The sequence below is a fragment of the Alosa alosa genome, chromosome 9, assembly GCF_017589495.1.
Source record: "Alosa alosa isolate M-15738 ecotype Scorff River chromosome 9, AALO_Geno_1.1, whole genome shotgun sequence".
Taxonomy (NCBI): domain Eukaryota; kingdom Metazoa; phylum Chordata; class Actinopteri; order Clupeiformes; family Clupeidae; genus Alosa; species Alosa alosa.
This window is the reverse complement of record NC_063197.1, coordinates 2,731,551-2,757,058: the sequence shown is the minus strand read 5'-3', so window position 1 is coordinate 2,757,058 and position 25,508 is coordinate 2,731,551. Positions and strand designations below refer to the sequence as shown.

The 25,508-nt window shown below is 42.1% G+C and overlaps 1 protein-coding gene across 3 annotated transcripts in view; it reads left to right on the top strand.

The window, feature by feature from the left end:
• Positions 1-25,508, top strand: part of LOC125300944 (multiple PDZ domain protein-like) — a 68,687-nt gene that overhangs the window by 39,460 nt on the left and 3,719 nt on the right. For 2 of the 3 annotated variants that reach the window (XM_048253138.1, XM_048253136.1), the window contains 7 exons: positions 6,800-6,886; positions 7,339-7,444; positions 9,925-9,962; positions 10,108-10,230; positions 16,338-16,442; positions 24,614-24,717; positions 25,118-25,241. In XM_048253138.1, the coding sequence (XP_048109095.1) occupies positions 6,800-6,886; positions 7,339-7,444; positions 9,925-9,962; positions 10,108-10,230; positions 16,338-16,442; positions 24,614-24,717; positions 25,118-25,241 (687 nt within the window). The remainder of the gene's footprint in view (positions 1-6,799; positions 6,887-7,338; positions 7,445-9,924; positions 9,963-10,107; positions 10,231-16,337; positions 16,443-24,613; positions 24,718-25,117; positions 25,242-25,508) is intronic. The other variant, XM_048253137.1, reaches the window with a different exon arrangement.

The window sequence follows — 25,508 nt, the reverse complement described above, 5'->3', positions numbered from 1 at the left end:
AAATAAATACGATTAAAATGCGTCATTTTTTTAACACGCTCATTTTTGTGTAATTAATTAATCTTAATTAACGCGTTAAAGTCCCGGCCCTACTTAAAATACATGGAGTTACAGCCTGGTCGGGACAATCATCCCGACAAAGCGACAAAGACATATGCCACTATAGCCTGTTTTGCTTTCCATGTAAACAAGCATGCAATATGAAAGTCTGGGATTGTGTAGAACAGTGTTTCTCAAACGTTTTCAGACCAAGGACCACTTAACCAATAAATAGAAACTTCACGGACCACCTAGCTAAAAAATAAAAAACAGTAGACCTACTTCAACAGTATATTACACAATAGACATACTCACTGAACAACCTTGCTTATTATCTTGGCACCTTGCTTATTGTGTCAGAGGACTCATATGATTTAAACTGGCGTAGCTTACACAGTGTTGCAGAACTGTTTGGATTTACATAGAAGTTGGTTCAATATTGCAAACAACTCATCTCTATTATATTTTACCACGTCTGCCCGCGGACCACTTGGTATAGCTTGCGGACCACCAGTGGTCCCCGGACCACACTTTGAGAAACACTGGTGTAGAACACTAAAATGGTCTACTGAATTAGCATGAAGTCGAACCTTTAAATGAAAAACACTCATTAATAATCTAAAAAATGTTACCGCTAATGAAGTACTTTCGACCATCAAAACTCGTTTATCGCCTGTAACTCCATGATAAAAGGACATAGCAGGAAGATACAAGGATACAAGGAAGTTTATTGTCACATGCATATAGTTACTGGATGTAAGAAATGCAGTGAAATTATGTCTGGTGTCAGCCTATTTGTGCATTTATGGGGAGGGGGGGGGGGGTAAAAAGTGCAGTAGAAGAGGGGTTTAGTAGATTAAGTGACAAGGGCTGCATAAGAAAGGTGGGGGAGGATTGGGATTGGGGGGCACCAACAAGGAGCACCCAAGAGCAACAGGGGCAAGGAAAAACTCCCTTACTAAAGAAAGAAACCTTGGGCAGATCCATGGCTCAAGGGGCTTTGCCAGGGGTCTTGGTGTGTGTGTTGGGGGAATGACAAGGGAGATGGGAAAGTGTGCTGTGTATGTGGGGAGAGGGCAGTGTGCAATATGTGTGTTGGAGAAGCTTCCTCATGAGACAATGTGCTGTGTATTTTATACTGGCTAATAGAAGGGGGCTAGCTGATAGAAGGGGGTTAGGTTACACTTTACTTGACAATATCGACATAAGAGTGACATGACACTGTCATGAATGTGTCATAAACAAGTCATAAACGTTTATAACATAACGCTTCTGTTATTAAGTGACATTCAGTTTTTGTCATAACAAGTTAGGTTAAGATTAGGGTTAGGGTTAGAGATTAGGGTTAGGGTTCATGTGTCATGACAGTGTCATGTCACTCTTCCCATCCAAAACACCCTCAAGCCTGCCAATGGCATGTCCACCAAGAGCTCAGGTGCAGCACAGTAGAACATATGCCTTCAGCCTGCATCAACTAACTGCAATAACCTATCCTTAGAGGGACATGTCTCCTTTACCCATTATTTTAAATTGAACGAAAATATGTTAACATGCTCTATGTTTTGACCAAAGGACATCTGTCTATCATCATTGCACTCGGAGAAAACGGGAATGTTTCAATTGTCCCGGCTCTCCCCTACATTGTCCAAAAATAAATAAACAAATCATATTTTTATAGCTCTCGTAGCTTTCATTGTAGAGTAATGTGTGCAACTTTACCAAACAGTATAGAACAGGGGTTTCCAACCTTTTTTGGCAGGTGACCCTATTTTGATGACACAAAACACTGGCGACCCCAATCATTCTTGAATCTTGAATTTCTCCTTGGAGATCAATAAAGATCAATCAATCAATCAATCAATCAATCTATCTATAGATAGATAGATAGATACTTTATTGATCCCTAAGGGAAATTCAAGGTCACAGTAGCATACAGACAACATACACACACACATTCACTAACAGCAGAAAAAGTAATTAAGAGTATGTAATATAAAAAACACAACTAAGCAATAAGGACTGTAGAATATAAAGAATATACTAAATATACTCAAATACAAAATACTAAATAAAGCTTAATCTAAATCAATTCTAAAAAACAGTATCCACATAGTGGGTGATTAATCAATCAGGTGCGCTTGCAATGACTGAAGCAGGGACTGAGCCTGTGGTCCTCTGTCCATAAGGTAAGGTAAGGTGCTCTTTGTGAATGAGTGTCATGGTGATGGTGCAAATGAGTAAGTCAAACAGTGCAACAGTGCAAGAATAAAGTCTATATATCTATGTATAAATAACTATATTAAGAAAGGTATAAGTGTGGTCACAGTTCGGCTGTGGCATGGAGGGAGGGGTTGTGCATATGTGCTATTAAAGCACGCAAACAGTGAGGCAGAAGACAGTGGTAAAGTGGCTAGTGGACAGACAGTTCAAGACATGGAGGTGGTGAAGAGGCAGACATACTATGCGGAGAAGTCTATTTCTCCTCTTCCCTTAAGTGATGCATTGAACAGTTCAATGGCCCTGGGGATGAATGACTCACCTCAGTCTGTCTGTTGTGCAAGGCAGTGAGCGAAGTCTCCAGCTGATCAGGCTCTTCTGCTTAACAATAGTGCTGTGGAGTGGATGACCCTCATTGTCCAAGATGTTGATCAGTTTGTTCAGGGTCCTTTTGTCAGATATTGAAGTGATGCACTCCAGTTCAGCTCCCACTACAGAGCCAGCTTTCCTTACCAGCCTGTCAAGTTGCCCCGCATCCTTCGTGCTTCCTCCCCAACATACCACTGCATAGAAGAGGACGCTGGCAACAACAGACTGGTAGAACATCCTGAGGAGCTTGCTGCACACATTGAAGGAGCGCGGCCTCCTCAGGAAGTACAGCCTGCTCTGCCCTTTCTTGTAGAGTGTGTCAGTGTTGGCTAACCAGTCCAGTTTATTGTCCAGGTGGAGACCCAGGTACTTGTAGGTGCTTACCACTTCAACATTGACCCCATCAATGGAGACTGGTAGCAGAGTTGGCTTAGACCTGCGGAAATCCACCACCATCTCTTTGGTCTTTGAAGTGTTGAGTTGGAGAAAACTTCTGCATGTGGCATGACTCAGTGTTGTAGCAGAAGTCAGATGTGTACAAGGTGAACAGGACTGGAGAGAGCACAGTTCCCTGTGGCGCTCCGGTGCTGCTGATCACAGTGTCAGAGAGACAGTTCTTCAGTCTGACGAACTGTGGTCGCTCCGTCAGGTAATCTGTGATCCAGGTTACCAGGTGAGCGTCTACACCCATGCATGGCGTACCTGGGGTCTGAGCTTACCTAAGACGAGTCGCTCCATTGTCTTCATCACATGTGATGTTAGAGTGATAGGTCTGTAGTCATTAAGCTCACTAGGATGTGGCTTTTTAGGGACAGGGGTGAGACATGATGTCTTCCACAGTGTTGGAACTTGTCCAAGGCGTAGACTTAGATTGAATATGTGCTTCAGTGGCTCCCCCAGCTCAGCAGCACAGGCCTTGAGTAGCCTTGGACACAGTCTGTCAGGCCCCGCTGCCTTTCTCGTGTTCAGTTTCTTTAGTTTAGCGCTCACTTGTTTTCCTGTGATGATGGGGGGTGGAAGGGGAGGGGAGGCGGAGGGGTGCATCTGGGATCTGTGTGTCTGATGGCTGTTGACTGAGGTCATTGTCGCCTCATTGTTCGTGATCGCCATGTGGGGGAGGGGTGCAATATCCAGTGATGGTGGGGGTACGATAACCTGTGATGGTGGATGTGAGTGTTGCACTGGTATTGAGGGGGGGTGGGGGCTTGGGGATGACCACCTCCTTGATGTCCCTGTCAAGGCTGCCAGAGCCGTGGACGCCTCAGCAGGCACAGGCAAGGAGGCATCAGGCGGGGGCAGGGCGTGAGGTGGTGATGGTTTAGGTCGTTGGGCGTGAGGTGGGGATGGTTTAGGTCGTTGGGTGTCACCAGGATGCAGAGCTTGAGAGACTGGGAGGCTTGGAGGTGGGGATAGGGCAGGCACGCAAACAAGAGCAGTGCCTGAGTCTGTAGGAGGTGGTGGACAGACCACTCCCATTGGAGCTGGAGCAGGGCAGTCAAACCTGTTGTAGAAGTGGTTCAACTGGTTCGCCTTGTCCAGGTCCCCCTCCACAGAGCTGCTGCTCTTCATCAGGCCAGTTATAATTTTCATGCCGTCCCATGACTCCTTCATGTTGTTTTCCAGCAACTTCTGTTCCACCTTCCTTCTGTAGTCCTCCTTAGCCTCCTTCAGCTTGACTTTGAGTTCCCCTTGCACGCGCCTCAGCTCTGCCATGTCCCCCTCTCTGTACGCCACCTTTTTCCTATTAAGAAGGGTCTTGACATTGCTGGTTATCCAAGGCTTGTTATTGGGAAAGCAGCGTACAGTTCTGGTGAGAACAACAATATCCATACAGAAATTCAGGTCAGTTGTGCACTGTGTGACCTCCTCTAAGTCCTCTCCATTCTGTAACACACTCCAGTCAGTGCACTCAAAGCAGTCTCTCAGAGCCTCATCCGCTTCAGGTGTCCACTTTCTGAAGCCGGGCAGCTCAACGTTAGAAGTGGGGATTTGGTTTGTTATCCACGTCTCCGTCAAGCATAGCAAACTACATTCCCTGTATAATCTCTGGTTTCTTACCAGGGCATCCAGTTCGTCAGTCTTATTAGCGAGTTCACGTTTCCCATCACAATCGATGGAACTGATTTTTTCTTCTCCCGACGCCTCATCTTCACTTTTACTCCCGCTCTGCAACCCCGAAAGCACCACAGTTCCTCTGGGATGTTGTCGCGAACACAGCCAGCATTCCGTCGTAGTGCGATCAGCTGATTCTTTGTGTACACAAGTTTGCTGCCGCTGGAGCGTTGTAATATGTCCGTATCCATAGGATAGAATAAAAACACTCCTCAAAGTGTGTAAAAATCCAACAAATTGCGAAGTAAAAAGTAAGCAAAAAAACGTAGAAAAAAACACAATCTACACATCTATCTATCTACTGTATCTATCTATCTATCTATGGGGCTGCCGTGGCCTACTGGTTAGCGTTTCGTAACCGGAGGGTTGCCGGTTCGAACCCCGACCAGTAGGCACGGCTGAAGTGCCCTTGAGCAAGGCACCTAACCCCTCACTGCTCCCCGAGCGCCGCTGTGGTTGCAGGCAGCTCACTGCGCCGGGATTAGTGTGTGCTTCACCTCACTGTGTGCTGAGTGTGTTTCACTAATTCACGGATTGGGATAAATGCAGAGACCAAGTTTCCCTCACGGGATCAAAAGAGTATATATACTTATACTTATCTATCTATCTATCTATCTATCTATCTATCTATTCACAACATGTTGTGAGAGAGAGCGCATCTCATCTCTGCTGTAACATCCAGTTGAGAGTGATATATTTCCCCAAATGTCCTAACAAGCTAATTCCTTTGTTTGATTAACTCACCTGGTTGTTTTGCTACTTTGTTTGGAACTTCAAACCATTCATTCATCCATCCATTCATTCTGTCTATCAACATCCATTAAACTACCTACCTATACACATACATTAAACTAATCTATCCATTAAACTTGTCTATCAACATTCATTGAACTATCTGTCCATCAACATCTACTAAGCCATGTAAACCTAACAACCACCATAGCAACCAACATGATTACCCTAGCAACCAGTATAGCAACCGCTTTATGTGGCATAGCAACCACCATATGTACTCTAGCAACACTCTAGCAACCATCTTAATTACCCTAACAACAACCTAGCAACCACTACTACAATGTAAACCAGTGTTTCTCAAACTTTTTCAGACCAAGGACCACTTAACCAATAAAAAAAGTCACGGACCACCTAGCTAAAAAAAAAAAAAAAACAGTAGACCTACTGTACTTCAACAGTATATTACACAATAGGCCTACTCACTGAACCACCTTGCTTATTGTCTTTGCATCTTGCTTATTATATTATATGATTTAAACAGGCATAGGTTACATAGACAGTGTTGCAGAACTGTTTGGACCACACTTTTTTTATGAAACACTGATGTAAGCCCAGCAACCACCATAGCAACCAACATGATTACTCTGGCAACCATCATAGCAACAGCTATATTTAGCATAGCACCCACCATATTTACCTAAGCAAAACCATTGTAACTATCTCTACATTATCTGTTTTAACGCTGTATGATATTTTACATCATTAGCATTTTCATGCACTGGTAATTCCTTGGAAACACATTTCTATAATATTAATATCATATAATATTGTATATGTACAGTTAACAACAACATTATTCATACCCTGGGCAAATATTAATTTAATGTTGCTTTTCTCTTTATCAATATGTTTGCTCTGACTGAAAATGACACTGCCACAGGCCAAAATGTTGTAAGACAATGTGGGAAAAACATGGAATCAAAAAAAAAAGTGTTTTCATCTTTCTTAACATTTAATGAAAATGGCATGTCCAATGGCAATGGCAAGTAAATATTCTAATCCTCTAGTGTTCCAAATTATTGAAATGTTGTTTAATAAAATGTCTAGGTTTTTTTCCACCCCCCCTCCTCCATACACATACACACAAAAGAATCAAGGTATGTATCGAATCGTGGATCAAAAATTGTGATACAAATTAAATCGTGAGTGGTGTATTGTTACAGCCCTAGTCATTTTTTATGAAATGCAGAGGGACTCAATTTGCCTATCAATGCCAATGTTGACATCAGTAGCCTATTGTGGTTGGTGACCTATATATGCCCTGCAGTGTGCCAGGGGAAAGGTGGTGTTGGAGCTTGGGCGACTGAAGGCCGCTTCTTGGGTGTCATACCATCACAGCTCTAAGGCAGGCCAGGTGTGTATTGGGACCATCATCCTCCTCAGTCTCATTAACAGCCTACTACCATAACTACTACTAAAAGAAGCTGAAGCCTATGTATGCACTTGCTCTACAAGCACAACCACCACTATCAGAAGCTGTATGCATACACTTGCTTCAAGAACATGATCACTATGAGCTATGAGCACTTTCTCCAGCTACTCAAGGTGACCATGACTGTGGTGCAACTGGTCTATGAATACAGGTTTTATTTTGAAATTTATAGGTGTTACCCCTACTGACAGGCACTCTTTGTTTCAGCATTAGTGAGTGATGAATTCAGCTATGACGCTAACTTTGTACTCAGCTCATTTAACTATGATCATATTTTATCATTTAACAGTGCATGAATAGGCCTTCTTAAAAGTGAAAGTAAATGTGTTAATGTGTCTGTGTAACTCATTTCTTTGTCCCTTTCGCTCTGGCAGATAATACCAAATACCAACAGCAGCAGTGCCACCTACGCTTCTCTGGCAGCAAATCCCATCCAAAACACCCTCAAGCCTGCCAATGACATGTCCGCCAAGAGCTCAGGTGCAGCACAGTAGAACATATGCCTTCAGGGGGCATACACAACCTTTATCAGCATCTACTAACCATAACCTACCCTTAGTTGGACATGTCTCCTTTACCCATTATTTCAAATTGAACGAAAATATGTGCAAGTGTCAAAATAAGATAATTAAAGGTAATCAAAGCTTAAAATAGACAGAACCAGGATAACCTGGATCAAATAGGTAGTAGAAGCTGTTTACTCATTGCTTGACCTTTAGCATGCATTTCGACGTAACTGTCATGCAGTAAGGATTGCTTGAAAACAATGCACACAATTGTATGATTGTTTAAATTGCATAAAAACAGTAACACAACAAACTAAAGTAAAATCATTTATTTGGAAAACTGTAAATGCAGTATTTCATTTATCATACATTGTGTTTAGTCATAGCCTTTGTCAAGAGAGTTTTGTCAAGGCAATTATTTTATTAACATCATGAAACCAAGGAGAATATCAGCATGTTTTCATAATAAAACATTTGACTAACTCTTTTATTTTGTCTTTTATTTTATCCATCGATAGGTATGATTCTCTGTAATTGTATGTTCAGTCAGGACCACTTTGTCCAGATAGTTAATTACTAATTGCAATGCATAATGTTTGGGAGCCCCCTGCCCTTCCAGGTGCAAACATGGAAACCCTAAGGCAAAGGGAGCAGTGAGGTAAACTCCCCATAGGGTACAGAACAGACCAGACATCAATGACAGCAACATTGATAAGTCAGATGGATGAGGAGGGGATGGGGTGGAGGTGGGTTGCAAAAAGGCTCGCTGAGAAAGCGGCAAGAATAGGCAGGCTATGGCAGCTTAACAAAGGCGCCCCAAAATGATATATAAGAGCGAGTGATCAGTTAGCTGGGTAGTCAGCTGAGCAGTTAGCCAAGTTGCTGGGCGTGACTCAGTGGCCTGTCTGAACTAACACTATGCTCCATTTCTGTTACAAAGTAATAGTTGATGTGCTTTGTTGCTGTGCACATGAGTTTCCCGTTTTACCACAGGCTACACAGCAAGCTGAGGGCTGGTCACTCAGGCCTTTGCTTAGTGTTGACAAAGACTGGGTTCCCACACATCATGGTCATGGAAACATCAGGAAATGTGTTAAAATGACCAGAAATCCTTGAAATAAGCTATATAAAAAATCAAATAAAATATGAAATGCAAATTTAATTGCATTTGAGCCACTGATTATTGTTTGACTATTATTTGAGCCACCAGATTATTGTTTGACTATTATTGGTATGGATTGGCTTTTCTTCTGTTTTTTTCCATTTGCTATAGATTTTATTTTGTATAGTATTAGGGAAACTGGTTGGTTGTCAGTGGACAGGATGAAAAGAATGGTTCCCTCCCTCTGCTGTAGTGAATCCTAGGTGACGCAGGGGCAGTGCTCACCATGCTGGGATGCCTCCCTGAGGTTTAGTCAGTGTTGGCCTTAATCAAGGAAATAATATTGGGCTAGAATGGACAATTGGACCCACATCATCATCTGCTTGGAAGTCAGCAAAGCTGACCATTGTATTATCAATGATCAATGGGGCACTTATTAACACACCATTGAAATGGATCTGTAGCTAATCAGATCAGCCACAAAATTTTGTAAGTATTCTTGACCCATGCCTTAGACTATGCCTAAAGTAAAGACTATACTTCCATTAGGGCATTTGGTCTGCAAAGTCCTTGAATTTGATGTTCAAAAAGTTGTGGGAACCCTGATCCATATTATTACTAATGCTAAACAGAAAAAATATAGAAGAGCTCATGAGCTAGTTTAGCATACCAAATAGCTGTTAATTCAGATAAGGGTGAACAGAGGGTGCACCTTCAATTTAAACAAAACAGATGATGCTATATTGTAATCTTGAAAATGCATTTTGAGGTAATTGACATCAACACTGCTTACAAATTGGAATGCACATGTCAAGATCATGTGGAAAGCCTTCCCAGAAGAATGGAAGCTGTTATAGCTATCCTATGCCTATAGATTTAAAAATGGGATGTCCCAATACGTTTGTCCATTTAGTGTGTCTTTCCTCTTTGGACCTTGTTGGATTTGGGGCATTGATGATGGTCATCTACAGTAGCAAATAGAGAATGTTAAATTGTTATTGAAAGGTGAAACGATGGTGTGGTGGTGGTAGGTTTCCTTACCATGTATGGATCAAAGTGCCCAAAGGGACCCAAATTTGAGTTCCCATTATTTTTATTTCACATAGGTGGAAATGTAAATACACAGCAGGTACCAAACTACAAGTCATGTTCAGTTTGTTTGGTAACTGCTTGTTACTGTTACATCTCTATTATTCTGAGTGTTGTTTCATGATGGACAACCTGAGTTTGTATCTGTGTGTGTGTGTGTGTGTGTGTGTGTGTGTGTGTGTGTGTGTGAGAGAGAGAGAGAAAGAGAGAGAGAGAGAGAGACTCACATGACTGTTTTATACGTTTCCTGTGTGACCCTACAGGACCTGATACAGGCCTTCGTACTGTGGAGATAAAACGAGTAAGGGAACAGAAATACACAAAGTATTCAGTGTAGTGTGAAAAGTTCACCTTTCATTATCTTAGGATGGGGATATGGAATTTTCTGTAATCTTGCTCTGCCATGTTGACTTTGTCTTTTTTATGAACTCCTCTCTCTCTCTCAGGGTCCTAATGATGCACTAGGCTTCAGTATAGCAGGAGGGAAAGGCAGTCCTTTGGGGGATATTCCTATCTTTGTGGCAATGATCCAAGCCAATGGTGTGGCAGCTAAGACACACCGGCTCAAGGTAGGCCAACAGCATAGAACATGCAACTCTGTGTAAGGCTTGCAAACTTCAAATGTACTACACCCGAAAGTTCTCTTTCAAGCACTGGTTCGGTATCTCATTATGGGACACCCCCTCGCGGGTTCCCCAAAAGCCATATTTCATTACGCCAGCCACCATTGGCTGGACGACTGACATATGCGTCACTGCTTCAGTCTCGCCCCCAGAGGCTTGCTCTCTCGTGTACAGGTGCTGTGGCTCGGAGGGTTAATACTGTCACAGAGCGAGGTAATGAGTCCCTTCCATAACGCGTCCTTAACGCCACCGTAATCTTTGAAGAGATGGTTTGGACTTGGCTAAGCTGTCTCCAAACAGTAGCCTTTTCCTCATCTAGAAGCCAAACAGTAGCCCGCTAGTCTATCACCAAACCGTAGCAACCGCTATTCTTTCCTTAAACAGTAGCGAAGAAGTGCAGTACATGTGCCCTGCCACCCGGCTCAGAAGTCTGAGATATGACCCCCTCCAAAGCTTACAATTTCCAGTCTTCCATGGCTGAGAAAAGCTACAAGACAGTGGCGTCGGCAGTGAGAGCTCTCACCTCATTCCTCTACCACTGCCACTTCTCGTCCACCCCCAACCAACCTGCTGTGTGGGACGAAGTTTGTGTGGTCATGGACCTCTGCTTACGCCTACACAGGTGTGCGGTGCAAACTCCGGGACAAGCTATGGTCCTCATGGTGAGAGACTCAGGAGAAGTTTTTATCCCCAGGCCATCCGAACTCTGAACTCACACTATACTGACTTTGCACTCATTCACTCCTCAGCACTCATGACCCCCCACACACACACACACACACACACACACACACACACACACACACACATACACACACACATACACACACACACCTACATGACTTTTAGTACTTTTACATCCCTCTCCCTATGCTACAGACCTTTTATTTGTTTTCTTATTTCATCACACGTCAAAACACACACACACACACACACATCTGACTTTCTCCAACTTTTGCACATCTCCATAGATCTTTTTATTTATTATTTTTGATTTCTCCTCCATCTATCTACTTGATTGCCTTGATTGCCTAGCCTTTCTGCCCCCCCCCCCCCATCCCCATCCCCAACACACACACACACAAAACACACACACTTACATCATCACTGTCATCTGTCATCACCTCACATACATACAGCACACTGCTTGCTACAGTAAGCCTCCTCTACATACTTGCTGCACACTGCCCCCCCCCCCCTACATACATAGCACATTGTCTTCAGGATCTTCTCCAACACACATCCTCTACATACTTACAGCACACTGCCCCCACCTACCCACACACACACTACACACACACACACACAGTCACTGCTCCACTCCCCTCCCGCCCACACACACATCTTCACTGTCATCACTCACATACATCATACATACAGTACTCTGCTTGCAGTAGTAAGTCCCTTCACCATACTTGGAGTACACTGCCCCCCTACACAGCACATTATTTCATCAGGAAGCTTCTCCAACACACATCCCCAACATACTTACAGCACACTGCCACCCCCCCATACACAGCACATTGTCTCATGAGGAAGCTTCTCCAACACACATATTGCACACTGCCCTCTCCCCACATACACAGCACACTATCCCATCTCCCCTGTCATCCCCCAACACACACACACAAGACCCCTGGCAGTTGGGTTAGCCCCTTGAGCCGTGGATCTGCCCAAGGTTTCTTCCTTGGTAAGGGAGTTTTTCCTTGCCCCTGTTGCTCTTGGGTGCTCCTTGTTGGGGCCCCCCACCCCCAATCCTCCCCCACCTTTCTTATGCAGCCCTTGCCACTTAATCTACTAAACCCCTCTTCTACTGCACTTTTTACCCCCATAAATGCACAAATAGGCTGACACTAGACATAATTTTACTGCATTTCTTACTTCCAGTAACTATATGCATGTGACAATAAACTTCCTTGTATCCTTGTACATATTAGATAGCTGTATTTGATGTATTTGATATGCTAACAGCTAATGCACTTGTTTTTAAAGAACTGTCATCTCATCAACTTAAGGTTGAACATGCTGGCAAGCAATGGACATAATTGAGGTCTATGCCGTGCTGCTGTAACCTGCGTTGTGTTGAACCGGGCGACTCAGCCTTGCACTCGGCCAGTGTTACGGATCTTAATGAGATGCATGCTAACTGGGAATAAACCATTAGCACATCATCACGAGCAGGCATTTTACCTTATTTAGCCTAGGCTACTGCAGATGTGACTATGATTCGACAAATAGTCAATATCTAACCTTATTTATCAACCTTATTAGTTGACGAATACTGAACCAGTTGCTCCACAAATCTAAGTTCATGTTAATTTGGGAGAGTGCAGCCTGATAAGCGGCTCATGCTAACTTGGAGAGGTGGAGAGATATAGCCTAGCTTCGGTAGGCCTATAGCCTACTTATCAGGGATGTAATGGCTAAACACAAGTATGTAGATTCTAAACAGATGTAAACACAGTTTATCAACCTCTGAAATTTTAGAAATAGAGTTTATCCACCGGTCAAAACAGTTTATTCACCAATTGCAACTAATCACACTGTATTATCCACATTCACAATATGTACACTCATCAACACTCTAGGAATACCACTGGTATTGTATAAACATTGGACAATAACCTCCACCATCATCAAACATGTTCTGAATGCCTTTTTAAAAAATCCGATACCTCATGGCACAGTCCACCTCACCGTGATCACAGAATTCATAGTTTATCCTGCTTTAGAGTATGTTGTTAAAAAAACTCACTTTTCTGTGCTTCCATTTGGGTCTCTGATGCCTCTACAAACACTCCAGGTGTGAAACAAAACCATGCGTTGGGTTTTTGTGGGTTAGTTGAGAGAGGTTGATGTCAGAAACTATGCGCTTCTGTGAGCTAGTTAGAAATTATCCTTATTGAAACGTCACAATAAGGGAAATTTGAATGTTACAGAGCCATACAGGGCACTGACTACCCACCCCCATCTGAAAATTCCAACCCAGTAGGTTAAGAACTTCCTGTCGAAGATCCTCCATTTTGGTTGTAGCCTATCGTTTCCAACAGTAGGCTAGGCTTGGCTACACAAAATATCCATAAACAGGTGTACTAACAATAAACAGGTGTACTGAAAAAACTGACATGAAATGACATGGAAATGACAATGACATTTTTGTACCCATGCCACACAAAACACATACATGGTCGGCAGACGCGCTAATCAGGAGCTTCAAGTCAGACTTGTTCAGAGTTGCATGCAACAGATTATAACGGTGCCCACAGGCTGTTGGCTACAGCATTTAAACCGAACATTGGACATTTTAGATGAGCCTACAGCGAGACCATTTTTCGGCACTTGATTTAATCTTTAGGAGAGATTATTAGGCTATCCCTCTTACAGTCATCAAGATAATGCAATGCAGCATTGTTGCATTTGTGGAAAACATTATATATCTCTGTGAATAGGCTTCTATCCCAAGTTAACATGCCAATGTAGCCTATGCCTAAAAGGTGTACGTAATCTTGTTGTGTTGTGGCATGGTACTGTACTGTAAGTGTTTGATTGCATGTTTGTTAGCACATCAGTCTTTCTATCTTGTATGTCACTGGTGCGCGAGTTCAAATATAGGATATAGGGATATCAGGGGTATTTCTTTGTGTAACCTGCGTTGTGTTGAACCTGCACGATTCAGCCCTGCACACGCCCGGACTCGAACCCGCGAACAGCAGCACCTCGGCTCGGGAGGCGAGCGCTAGTGCTGGGCAGTATGACCAAAAATCTATATCACGGTATTTTTTAAAATTCTTACGGTTTCACGGTATATGACGTTTTTTTTTTCCATGCATAATCAGATGTTCACAGCATTTTCTACAAGTTGAGAGAGGAATTGCTGCAGTAGCCTACATTGAGTAAGGATGGTCTATTTTACTGTCATGATGTAGAATAACTCCACACTAGTGGTAATGCAGTTTTGCATGGCCCCAGAAAATGATGCTGTTTACAAAGAGCCACTCATGATTCTATGAAGAATCTTATCAGAATACAAAGACAATTGCAGTCAAAATACAGAACTTTTACTGTGCAAATTTCACAAACATCTTGTATAAAACTAATACAAAAAGTAGGCTAGTGTAACTTGCAATAATTATACTTTTTTGAAAATTATACAATTTAAAATAAAACCTCTCTGCTAATATGCTTACTCTGTCAAATAGGCCTATCAGAAACATGCCTTATTGTTATTGTGTGGTTTACATGACGTTAGTGATAGGCTCGTTAACTTCATGTGGATGTCTTGTTAGCCTGCCATGAGCTTCGGTTCGGTTCGCTAGGCAAAACATTAACAAAAAAGTTTGTTTTGGTGCACTGATGACAGTCAGGATCATTTCTAACTAGCCAGCTAGTATTGCTCAGTGCATGTCTATAACATGCTTTACTTGCTACCTGGATAATTTCAGCGAATATTCTTAAGCTGAGATGAATGATAAGAACATTAAACTTCACTGTGTTCGGTGGGTTGCTAACTAACGACATCACCTACTAGCCAGCTAGTTACAGCCATATGGTTACAGCTGTTGAACAATCTCAATAGAATTTTCGTGACGGTAAATCCCTTTCAATGCAGTATCCCTTAACTAAAGAACAATTTAAGGTATTCTGTGCAACACCCTTAAATAAACCCCCTACCTAAGGAGAAATTGAGCCTTAAGGGTCATACTTCAGGGGAAAAACTTGTGGGTGTTTTGTGTTTACCCTCACTATGCCTGGCATTGGCACCATGCGTGGTGTGAAGAAAGTCCTGTCTGAAAACCGTCGCTGGGCGCAGCTGTTCCAAACGCTAGGTAATCAAATACACCGGTATGGCGGTATATTAAAAATTCATATCATAACGAAAATATACACCGGTATACGGTGTGAACCGGTATACCGCCCAGCACTAGTGAGCGCGCTAACAATTGAGCCAATAGCCCAGGCTACTGGCTCGCATGCCAGCAGCACTCTTGAGGCGTCGGGGAGTGAGGTTTACCAACGTTCCACAAGCACAGCTAAGCTAGCTGGCATCCGTTACACTCACCCCCCTAAACCTCACTCCCGATCAGGGTCACGGCACCAATGTAACCTGCGTTCTGTTGAACCTGCGCGATTCAGCCCTGCACACGCCCGGACTCGAACCCGCGAACAGCAGCACCTCGGATCGGGAGGTGAGTGCGCTAACAATTGAGCCAATAGGCCAGGCTACTGGCTCGCATGCCAGCAGCACTCTTGAGGCGTCGGTGAGTGAGGTTTACCAACGTTCCACAAGCCGTTACATTTGCAAAGGCTTTTGACAGTCAAAAAAAGGTTTAATTAGGCCTATGCCGTTTTTTTTGTCATGGACACGAATAAAGGGAAAATTGTTGTACTAACCCATATTTCTTCATTACATAGAAGTAGGTTCACTTGGCAAAGTTAGTGTGGTAAATGTCACCATTTCTCGAATCGGAGTCACATCTGCAGTAAATAAGGAAAAACCACCTACTCGTGATGACGTGCTAATTGTTTATCCCCAGTTAACATGCATACAATTAAGATTCGTAACACCGGACTCGAACCAGCTGGTCTCGAACACCCGGACCAGCTGGCTACCTTTACACTGTGGTAAATTCTATGCTGTGCTGGCAAGCATGATTGAGTTCTATGCAGTGAATGACAGTTTTTGGAATTAATCTCCATAACCCCAAAAATGACAGGGAAAATGCCACCATTGTTTTTCTGTGGAAGTGTCACCATTCTTTTTTCTCTACTGCTCTTATATAAAAGTTCAAGTAACAAGATTGATAATTAAGATTTCAGTAGGCCTACAATGCCATACAACTCAACAGCACCACAAACTGCAGCTTTGAAAATGAGCGCACAGTACCAACCAAAATAAACATTATGCTAAATATTACAACATTCATGATGAAAAGATGTATTGCTGGATAATGTATTACACAGCATTAGTTTTGGCTAAGTTTTCCTAACTGGGTATTGAGTTTATGTACAGTAGATAGAGATGTATTAGTCCTGACTGCTACCACTCTTTCTAGGTGGGTGACCGTATTGTATCCATAAACTCACAGACTCTGGATGGACTTTCTCATGCAGAGGTGGTCAACACGCTGAAGAATGCCTATGGAGATATCATCTTACAGGTGCATACACATACTTACAGTGCACACCTAAACATCAACGCAAGGTAATGAGTGTGAGAGCGAGACTGAACTTCCAATGTTGCCTCCCCGATGGCTGAATGGAGCCTCTGCTGATGAAAGCCGTAAGGTTGTCTCTGAAAGGCCTAGATCTCTGGGCAGCAACTCTGGGCAGCAGGCTCCAGCACCTAACTTCTATGTTTTTTTCCCTCTTGAAGTAGTTTGAGGAAGATAGGTGTTTAAGCCTTCTTCCTTGAGATTATGCTGAGAAATATTTAACTCTTTAGACAGTATGGAAACCAGGTAAATACAGTAGACTGCCAGGAAAGGACATAATCAATGTGGGCTGAGCTCAACATTGAGCCAACGTTGAACTTGTCAGCTAGGGGCTTCTCTCAGTGAATGCCAGACATGGGGGACTCGAGTCACATGACTTTACTTGAGTCAGACTCGAGTCACATTTTTTAGGACTTGAGACTGGCTTGATCAACATGTATAAAAAACCTGACTTGACTTTGACTTGCTATTCATGACTTGAGACTTGACTTAGACTTGAGACAAATGACTTGAAATGACTTGACTTTTTATTTTTTCATAGATATTAAGGAGTTAACTTTACGATTTTAGAAAATCTGTTTAGGTGCTGTTGCATGCTTCACGCGAGCGAACCTGTCATTATTACCAAGTGACGCGACAGACCAACAGCAAGTGCCAGGTCAAATGAGACAGACTGAGGTAGGCTAACTGCAAATATGGAAGGCTCTACGCTCTACAAAACATAATAATGCTTGGCTACACATATGATTTATCTGACAACTCAAAGGAGAAATGAACATCAGTCTACAAGTGCGCAAATTAGCGACGTAACCACCTCCACGTCGATTTTCATCCGTCAGAAGTCGTGTTAGAAACCTAATGTCAAATTTAAGGCACATTAAGTTAAGAGTTGGCTCTGAATCTATTATGCTTTTTAGTTAACACGATATTAGGTTTTGTGTGAAATGGCAAAGTGAAACATTTTCTTGTCTAAGTTTAATCTTGATATGCAAGCAAAATGTTGCCAATATAACCTAACCTCTCTTTCTCCCTCCCCCTTAAACACGTCCCTGTTCCATACGTTACAGCCTAGTAGTAACAACAGTCAGTAGGCCTAGCTAACTGCCAGCGATCAGCATAAAAAAGTACTTCACATGTTAGGCTTATGTAGCCTATAATATGATACAGGGACAGGGTCCTAAACCCTACTAAAACCCATTGCGCAGTCACACTCGTCAAAGTTTGGCAGTGACGTCGGCGGCAGCGTTTGATTCATTGATTGATTCACTTTTTTCATTATTGGGTCCCTGGAGATGACGGGTATAACTGTTTGAATATAATTTCATGATTTGATGTAGCTTACCTAATATTTGATGCACATTGAAACAATAATAGGTCTTCTTGAATAATAGATCTACTTGAAATACATTTATTTTTATTTGTATACATTTCATCTTATTCTAAAAATCGTTCAGATGTATGTGGCTTGAATGAATGCAATATATATTTGTTTGTTGCAAAAAAAACTCCAGCAGTTCATAACTTGCCTACTGTAGCTTATTTTAAAATGAAAACGTGGGTAAATCATCATGAATTTGTATGATTTGGCTATGACTTGACTTGCTTGACCCAAGCTATGACTTGACTTGACTTGCTTGATCGTCACAAAAAATGACTTGGACTTGCTTGAGACTTGAAGGTTAAGACTTGAGACTTGCTTGTGACTTGCACATGTGTGACTTACTCCCACCTCTGGTGAATGCCCCTCCTACACCTGGAAGCCCTTATTACAGTGCATGAAAAACTGTACTGTTCTTCCTAGGCTTCTTCTTCTTCTTCTTCTTCTTCTAACGCATTTAATGCAGCTTCAACCGTTTAACGTAGAAACTTCATTGTTACGTAGGTCTTACTTAGGACATGGGTGCTTTGTATGTTTCATCTTTGTAACTTTTATACTTTTTAAACTATTAATTAAAAACTATTCAAAATGTCCCCATAGACTTAACATTGGGCTGATCACAATAGAGCCGTCATCACAATCACAATAGAGCAATCACAATAGAGCCGTTAAGCAATTAGAATCCTATGCCAGGTGGCCAGGCCACCTGCAGCAACTGCCAGTCTCAGGCTTTAAGCATACAAACTGGCTCTCTTAAGACTACACATCCTGTTCAACTGCTTCCTCTGCCAAAAACTGTTTCAAAATAAAAGTCCTCACTACAATAATTCACTGATAAACAATTTAACCCTTCAAACTACTGAACTTTTTAACTGTTCAGCCATTGTAACTGTCACTTGTCATCAACTATGACTCCTACCCACTGTAGCTAGTTAGCATGTTAGCATAGTTAGCATTTTTAACAAAACTGCTAGAAAACATTAGCTAAGTTAGCTAAGTAGCATGGTTAGCATTGTTTGCATAGTTAGCATTTTTTGCAAAACTGCTAGAAAACATTAGCTAAGTTAGCTAAGTAGCATGGTTAGCATAGTTAACATTGTTAGCATTTTTAGCAAAACTGCTAGAAAACATTAGTTAAGTTAGTCAAATATCTACACAGCCATTAAACTATTTGAATATCAACATTCATTAAACTTTCAGTCTGTCAACAACTTTTAAACTATTTACATTCAACTTTTAAACGGTCTACTTTAAAACTATCATTAAACTATCTATCTATTAAACTAGCTGTCTATCAAAAACTTTTAAACTATCTACATTCAGCTTTTAAATGGTCTACTTTTAAACTATCATTAACCCTCTAGGCGCCACGGTCGAGTTTACTCGACAAGATGCGGTACTGAATAAAATGGCCGATTTAGTCAAATAGGGTGTCATATTTCGTTCGACCTCCACTCCACTAGATGGCAGACATGTCATACGTCATCCCCGAGTCCAAAAAAGGTCATGCTTTAAACAAAACTTTCGAGCTACAGCGCATTGAATCAGTGTGTGCAATACCGGAGCTAGTGTGCGTGTGAGCCACTTTATCAGAGCGATATTGTCAACGTCAGCAAGTATTTGCATTAGATTATCGTCTAATGGCATCAAAAAAGTTTACCCGAAATGAAGTGTTGGGTCTTCTATTCGCGGACCCTGATTCTGAAGGGGAATATCTGCCTTCAGAAAATGACGGTGATTTGTTTAGTGAGGCTTCAGATGCATCCCTGCCTTGCAATGTTGCAGCTGGACAAAGTGAGAGTTTAGCTTACACCAAGCACAAACGTTGAATCGTTTGCCCTATGTCAGTGGTGGGAATAATGTTTCACGGGGTCGGAGTGTTCATCGGGAAGTTAGCAGGGTGTTAGTGGTGTGGCGAACGAGGCTGGAGGTAATGTCCATGTAGCTAGCTTCTGTCTTCTGACCGTGTCTCCTCCCTCTCGCAGCCACAGTAACGCGTGGTGGAGCCTTTGTCTAATGCCACTGGGTATGTTAGACAAGGTCGAAGTGCTCATAGGACAGTTAGGAGGGAACGTAGAGGCAGTGTGGGGAGTCGCAATGAGAATGACAGTAGGCCTAGTCAGAGTTGCGCAAATTCTCTCCACTCGGCGCGCGCGCTAGGCAGATCTGACCATGCTGTTCGCAGCAGGAGCAGAGGTGGTGACACGGAGCAGGGGAGCCATTAGGCCATGCATAGTCTATCACAAGATGATGGGAATGCCGGCCCTGTATGGATAGGGATAGGGAGTCATTATCTCTACAGCAAAAGGCCTGCTACATAAATTGTCAGCCATTTATTAGTAATGATTTACACTGTTGATTTGCTATCTATTTCCCTGACCATTTAGGACATACACTATGTGTTCTTTTTTGTGTGTTCATGTCCTTGTGATGTGTGTGTCTTTGTCAGCTAAGAAAAAAACAACAAAAAAACATCAACAAAAACAACAAAAAGAAAAAAATACTAACATTGTCTCTCGTCTTGTCTCGTCATCTCACTCCTGATCTGTGCCTTGCCGTGGCAAGTGAGCTTTTGAACTAAACAGGTCTTGTCTACTTGTGTTTGTGTGTCATCTGAATAATATATATGTGCCCCATACATGGAATCAGAGTGCCTACTGTATGAAGTAAATGGAAAATCTCTACAGCAAAAGGCCAGCCTACCGCTACATGCATTTGGTTTGTTTCTGCCATTTATTAGTAATGATTTACACAGTTTGTTTACTACTTACTATTTACCTGAGCATTCAGTATTGTGCAATATAGCATGCAGAAGGTGAGGGACATTTTGGGGTGAAAGAAGTGGTGCATTTTATCATTCAAACATGCAACTTTTCATGAAAATTCTATAATCCAAGATGGCCGCCACCATATGACGTCATAATATGCAAATTAGATATAAACATTTAATCTCCACATAAACTTTGGGTCATCCTTAATATTGCTCTAATTTACAGAAAGTCTCTATCTCATCACTTTTAAGATATAGCCTTTTGAAATGAAGATGTCAAAATCGAACGTTTCGAAAAAAAACCTCCTAAAGGGTTAAACTATCTATCTATTAAACTAGCTGTCTATCAACAACTTTTAAACTATCTACATTCAACTTTTAAACGGTCTACTTTTAAACTATTTAAACTTTTATTAAGCTATGCAACCACCATGTCTATCCTAGCATCACTGTAGTAACCATCTCTGTATTATCTATTTTAACTATACATGATATTTTACATCACAACTTTTGCATTTTCATGCACTGGTAATTCCTTGGAATTGCATTTCTAGTTTCAAGCCGCAACTCCGCTGCAACCGTATCATTACTCACGACATGCCCTGTCTGCAAATTCTCTAAGCAAACAGTACACAAATTAATTGACACCACCGTCAGTAGCACTTCAGTCACTCCTGTGCCAGCGAGCGGCCAACACTCTACAAGCATTGTGGCTCAGCCACAGCCAGACACAATCACTTGTCAGTATTCTACTGTAGCGACATATTGTTGGCCTGCATTGATGACCATCACCTGGGCACTGCAAATATGAAGGGGTCTCATGTTCAAATCCTAGTGCCTCCGGTAACAGCCACCTCTGGCAGCTCACCATCAAGTGCTCATCAGTCCATGTAGGGATGTGTAACGCCTCCGATAATGCACCCCTGACAGCACTCGATTGCGTCACCCCCGCCATGGCCAGACACTAGTGCTGTCATTGTCCTGCTTGTGCTACATGGTCAGCTTCCTTCCAATGCTAACCGCCCTTACAATGTAAATGTAATGTTTGCTGCAGATTTGCAGCAAATTTGTGGGTGATTTGTGGGAAACAAATGAGTTCACTAGAAAATATCGCCAGAAGTTTGCCAGTGTTGGCCACTAGAGGCAAACTTCCAGCAAAGTTCTGGCAACAATGAGAAGTTTGCCACTAGTGGCAAATGTGTTCGCCAGTGATTTGCCATCACACTTAGCCAATAATGGCAAACTTCCAGTGAACTTCTGGTGACAAACCTAATTTGCATAATGACATTGCTGCAAATTTGCTGCAATATTACCAAAAGTTAACCGCAACTGTTTGCCAGAAACCTAATTTGCATGTGAAAATATGACCTTGCCAGAAACCTGAAATTTCTGTAAGGGCGTGCATGCAACGCCCCCAGTGAGTCTGTCAGAGTGAACACTTGTCCATCGTCGCCAGTGAACTCAACTGAAAGAGAACATAAGGTTATGAATATAACCTCAGTTTTATGAAGGAGAACATGTGATGTTAACCTTTTCATGCCTCATTGCACTGGTACGAAAGATCACTGCAGAATTATTAGTGAGGACCACTTTCTCGCTGTGTGCCCTGATATAGACACAGGCCCTGGAAAACACCCAAACAAACACAAAAGGGTGGTTTGAGATTGGTACAGATTGATGACGTCATCCGAGAATGATGTGCCATTGGTTAACGTCTTAGGTCATGTTTTTATGACATAGCAGAAGAGTACTGGTTCCATGTCTGCACAGTTTGATTGACGACTGTCATATCCTCTTTTACTGGTTACTGCCTTTACTTCTCTATTTTCAGCCATTTAATGAAAGCCACCCTTTTAAAGAAGTTTGGCTGAATGTTTTTGTTAAGTGTTGAATTTGTACGAGCCAAGTTATAAAACTAGAAAATATGACCGCCGCCCAGTCCAGCACATTTTTTCCACAAAAATAAATCACGCTGAAAGGCCTATATGATTCTAACTGTCTCACTAAATTGCATTATCCACACTCAATTCTCACTGGTATCTGCTAGACAACAAGTACCAAAACATGATTAGTTCATAGATTTTACATGTAAAATTCATTTTATACAACCCCACCCCTATCTTGCCTGTTCATAATTCTGAGAAATTCTTGAATTGTGTGCATGTGTGCGTGTACACGTTTATGTTTATGTGTGTGTGTGTGTGTGTGTGTGTGTGTGTGTGTGTGTGTGTGTGTGTGTGCGTGCTTGTGTGTTTGCCTGCGTATGTGTGTTTGTGCATGTGCATGCATGTGTACATATGTCTACTGTGTGAGTATGTGTCATACATATGATTACTGTGAATGTATGTGTGTGCGTGTGTATCTGTTTATGCACATGTGTGCACATGGAATGGGTTAACATGATCCCTAGAGGCAAACATACGGAAAAAATTGGTCATCCTAGGCCCTACGGTTCTCAAGATATTCACAGAAAACTGTGTCTGCCCTACCCTCCTTTGGGGGGGTCCAGTACAGCGGGGGGGCTACAGATCAAAACGAAAAACAATGGTTCCATGCTATCCATGTGGGGTTACATGCCCACCAAGTTTCGTGTACCCCGGTCTTTCAGTGTCCCGGGAATCCTTGTTGGTGTACCGTCACTAAATGTACACAAATTATTTTATTGTAAGGCCCCCCATGAACGAAAGTTCACAAAATTTGGCATGCATTCGGAGGGTGTCATAATGATCCTACACTTTCAATTTCGTACAGTTTTGACCATGTCAGCCAGAAATATTGTGATGAAAACACCTAATTTTTTGCTTTTTAATTTTTAACTAGGTGGCGCTATACATGAAATAAGTGGTAATGGGATGGGTTGACATGCCCCCTTAAGACCAACATACAAAAAAAAGGTGGACCTCCTAGGCCCTACAGTTCTCGAGATATTCACAGAAAACTGTCTCCGGCCACCTACAGGCCAGTTGGTGTATAGTAACATAAATTAATTTATTGTGTGGCCCCCCATGAACTGAATTCCACGAAACTTGGCGTGCATTCAGAGGGTGTCATAATGATCCTTCACTTCCAATTTCGTGCAGTTTTGACTATGTTAGGTCACAGATACCTGCGATTACAACACCTCATTTTTACTTTTTTGGGTTTAACTAGGTGGCGCTATACATGAAATGAGTGGTTATGGAATGGGTTGACATGGCCCCTTGAGATCAACATACAAAAAAAAATGGTCCTCCTAAACCTTACGGTTCTCGAGATATTCACAGAAAACTGTGTCTGCCCTACCCTCCTTTTTGGGGTGCAGTCCAGCTGGGGGCTACAGATCAAAACGAAAAACGATGGTTCCATGCTATCCATATGGGGTTACATGCCCACCAAGTTTCGTCTACCCCGGTCTTTCAGTGTCCCGGGAATCCTTGACGGAAATTTGGACATGCGAAAAAGAAAAAGAAAAAAATCTGACTAAACCTAAACGCAGCGAAGCGGCGGTCATAATAAGTAAAATCTCATTATCATGCCAATTTCTCTTGGTTGTTTGATATTACCGATAACATAGCAGAGCACAAAGAGATTTAAAAGATCAGAGAATGCTTCAATTCCCAGAGAAAATTCTGCGTGGCAAGCTCTGTAAGGCATGTAAGGATTTTTTTGCAGGCATGGTGGTCTTTTTCAAGTAATGCAATAAAAAGATTCTGTTTCCAGCCTCAAATCAAATCATATCTTCGATATATAGTACATGCATTAGATAGACATTTTGATAACCAGCTGAAAAGACACATGGGTCATGTGCAGACATCAGTCCCTGTGTCTTGACAGAGCAATCTTCCCTCATCTACAAACTGCAACTAAAATGCACATGTGCAGCGCAGTTTGTAGTTGCACTACACAAAATGATGTGAAAAGTAAACACCTAGTTGCTCTATTTCATAATGTTGTCTGTGTGTCTCTGTGCATTAATTATGTGTTTTGCAGGTGATAGCAGACACCAACATCAGTGCCATTGCCAGTCAGGTGGAGAGCATGTCCACCAGCATCAGCAGCACTGCCAACCTTGAGGCCCCAAGCAGTGAGCCTGAGTGAGTTTACACATACTTCTCAGTACTGCAATACTGCATGTACATTTGGCCCAATGTACCAGTAACACAAGCATGCTGAAACTCACAAACAAACATGCTCAGCAGTGTATATGATATGTGTTTAAAAATATTTGTTTTCCAGTTTTCCAGTGGCTTTAAAAATATTTTTCTTCTGTCATTCAATTGTACTATACAATATAATAACCTCTGTCTTTACTGGAAAAAGGATGTAAAGTAGAGTCATAGTGGTATGACCATGGAAATGATACAGAAAATGCGAGTTCCCTCCAGTATTATAAAATTCACTGGATTTTTCAGGACGTTGTTTTCCTATTGCCTCGTTTCACTTCTTACTTTTTCCTCAAACAATCATGATCTTTGTATATGTGTTTGTTGGCAGAACTCCAAAGCCAAAAAATGTCACATTGGAGAGGGGTGCTGAAGGCCTGGGCTTCAGTATTGTTGGAGGCTTTGGTAGCCCTCATGGTGACCTACCTATCTACGTCAAAACTGTATTCAGCAAGGTAACAACTCTGGGAGAGGGAAACTGTCTAACCCCTTAACCTTCAAGACATTGTGATGATTTATTGATGGCTTTATGAAAACATACACTTTAACAGCTGTCACTTAAAAAAAAGAGTGAGTTTAAATGGTGAGATAGATGCCTTACCAGTGAATGATACGCACAATTCGAATTGCAATTCTGCTTCCTGTTTGCTACCTCAATTGAAATGCAAGTGAAATTCAAGAATTGAATTCGAATTTAAGAGCCAGTTTCAATTCAATTCTGG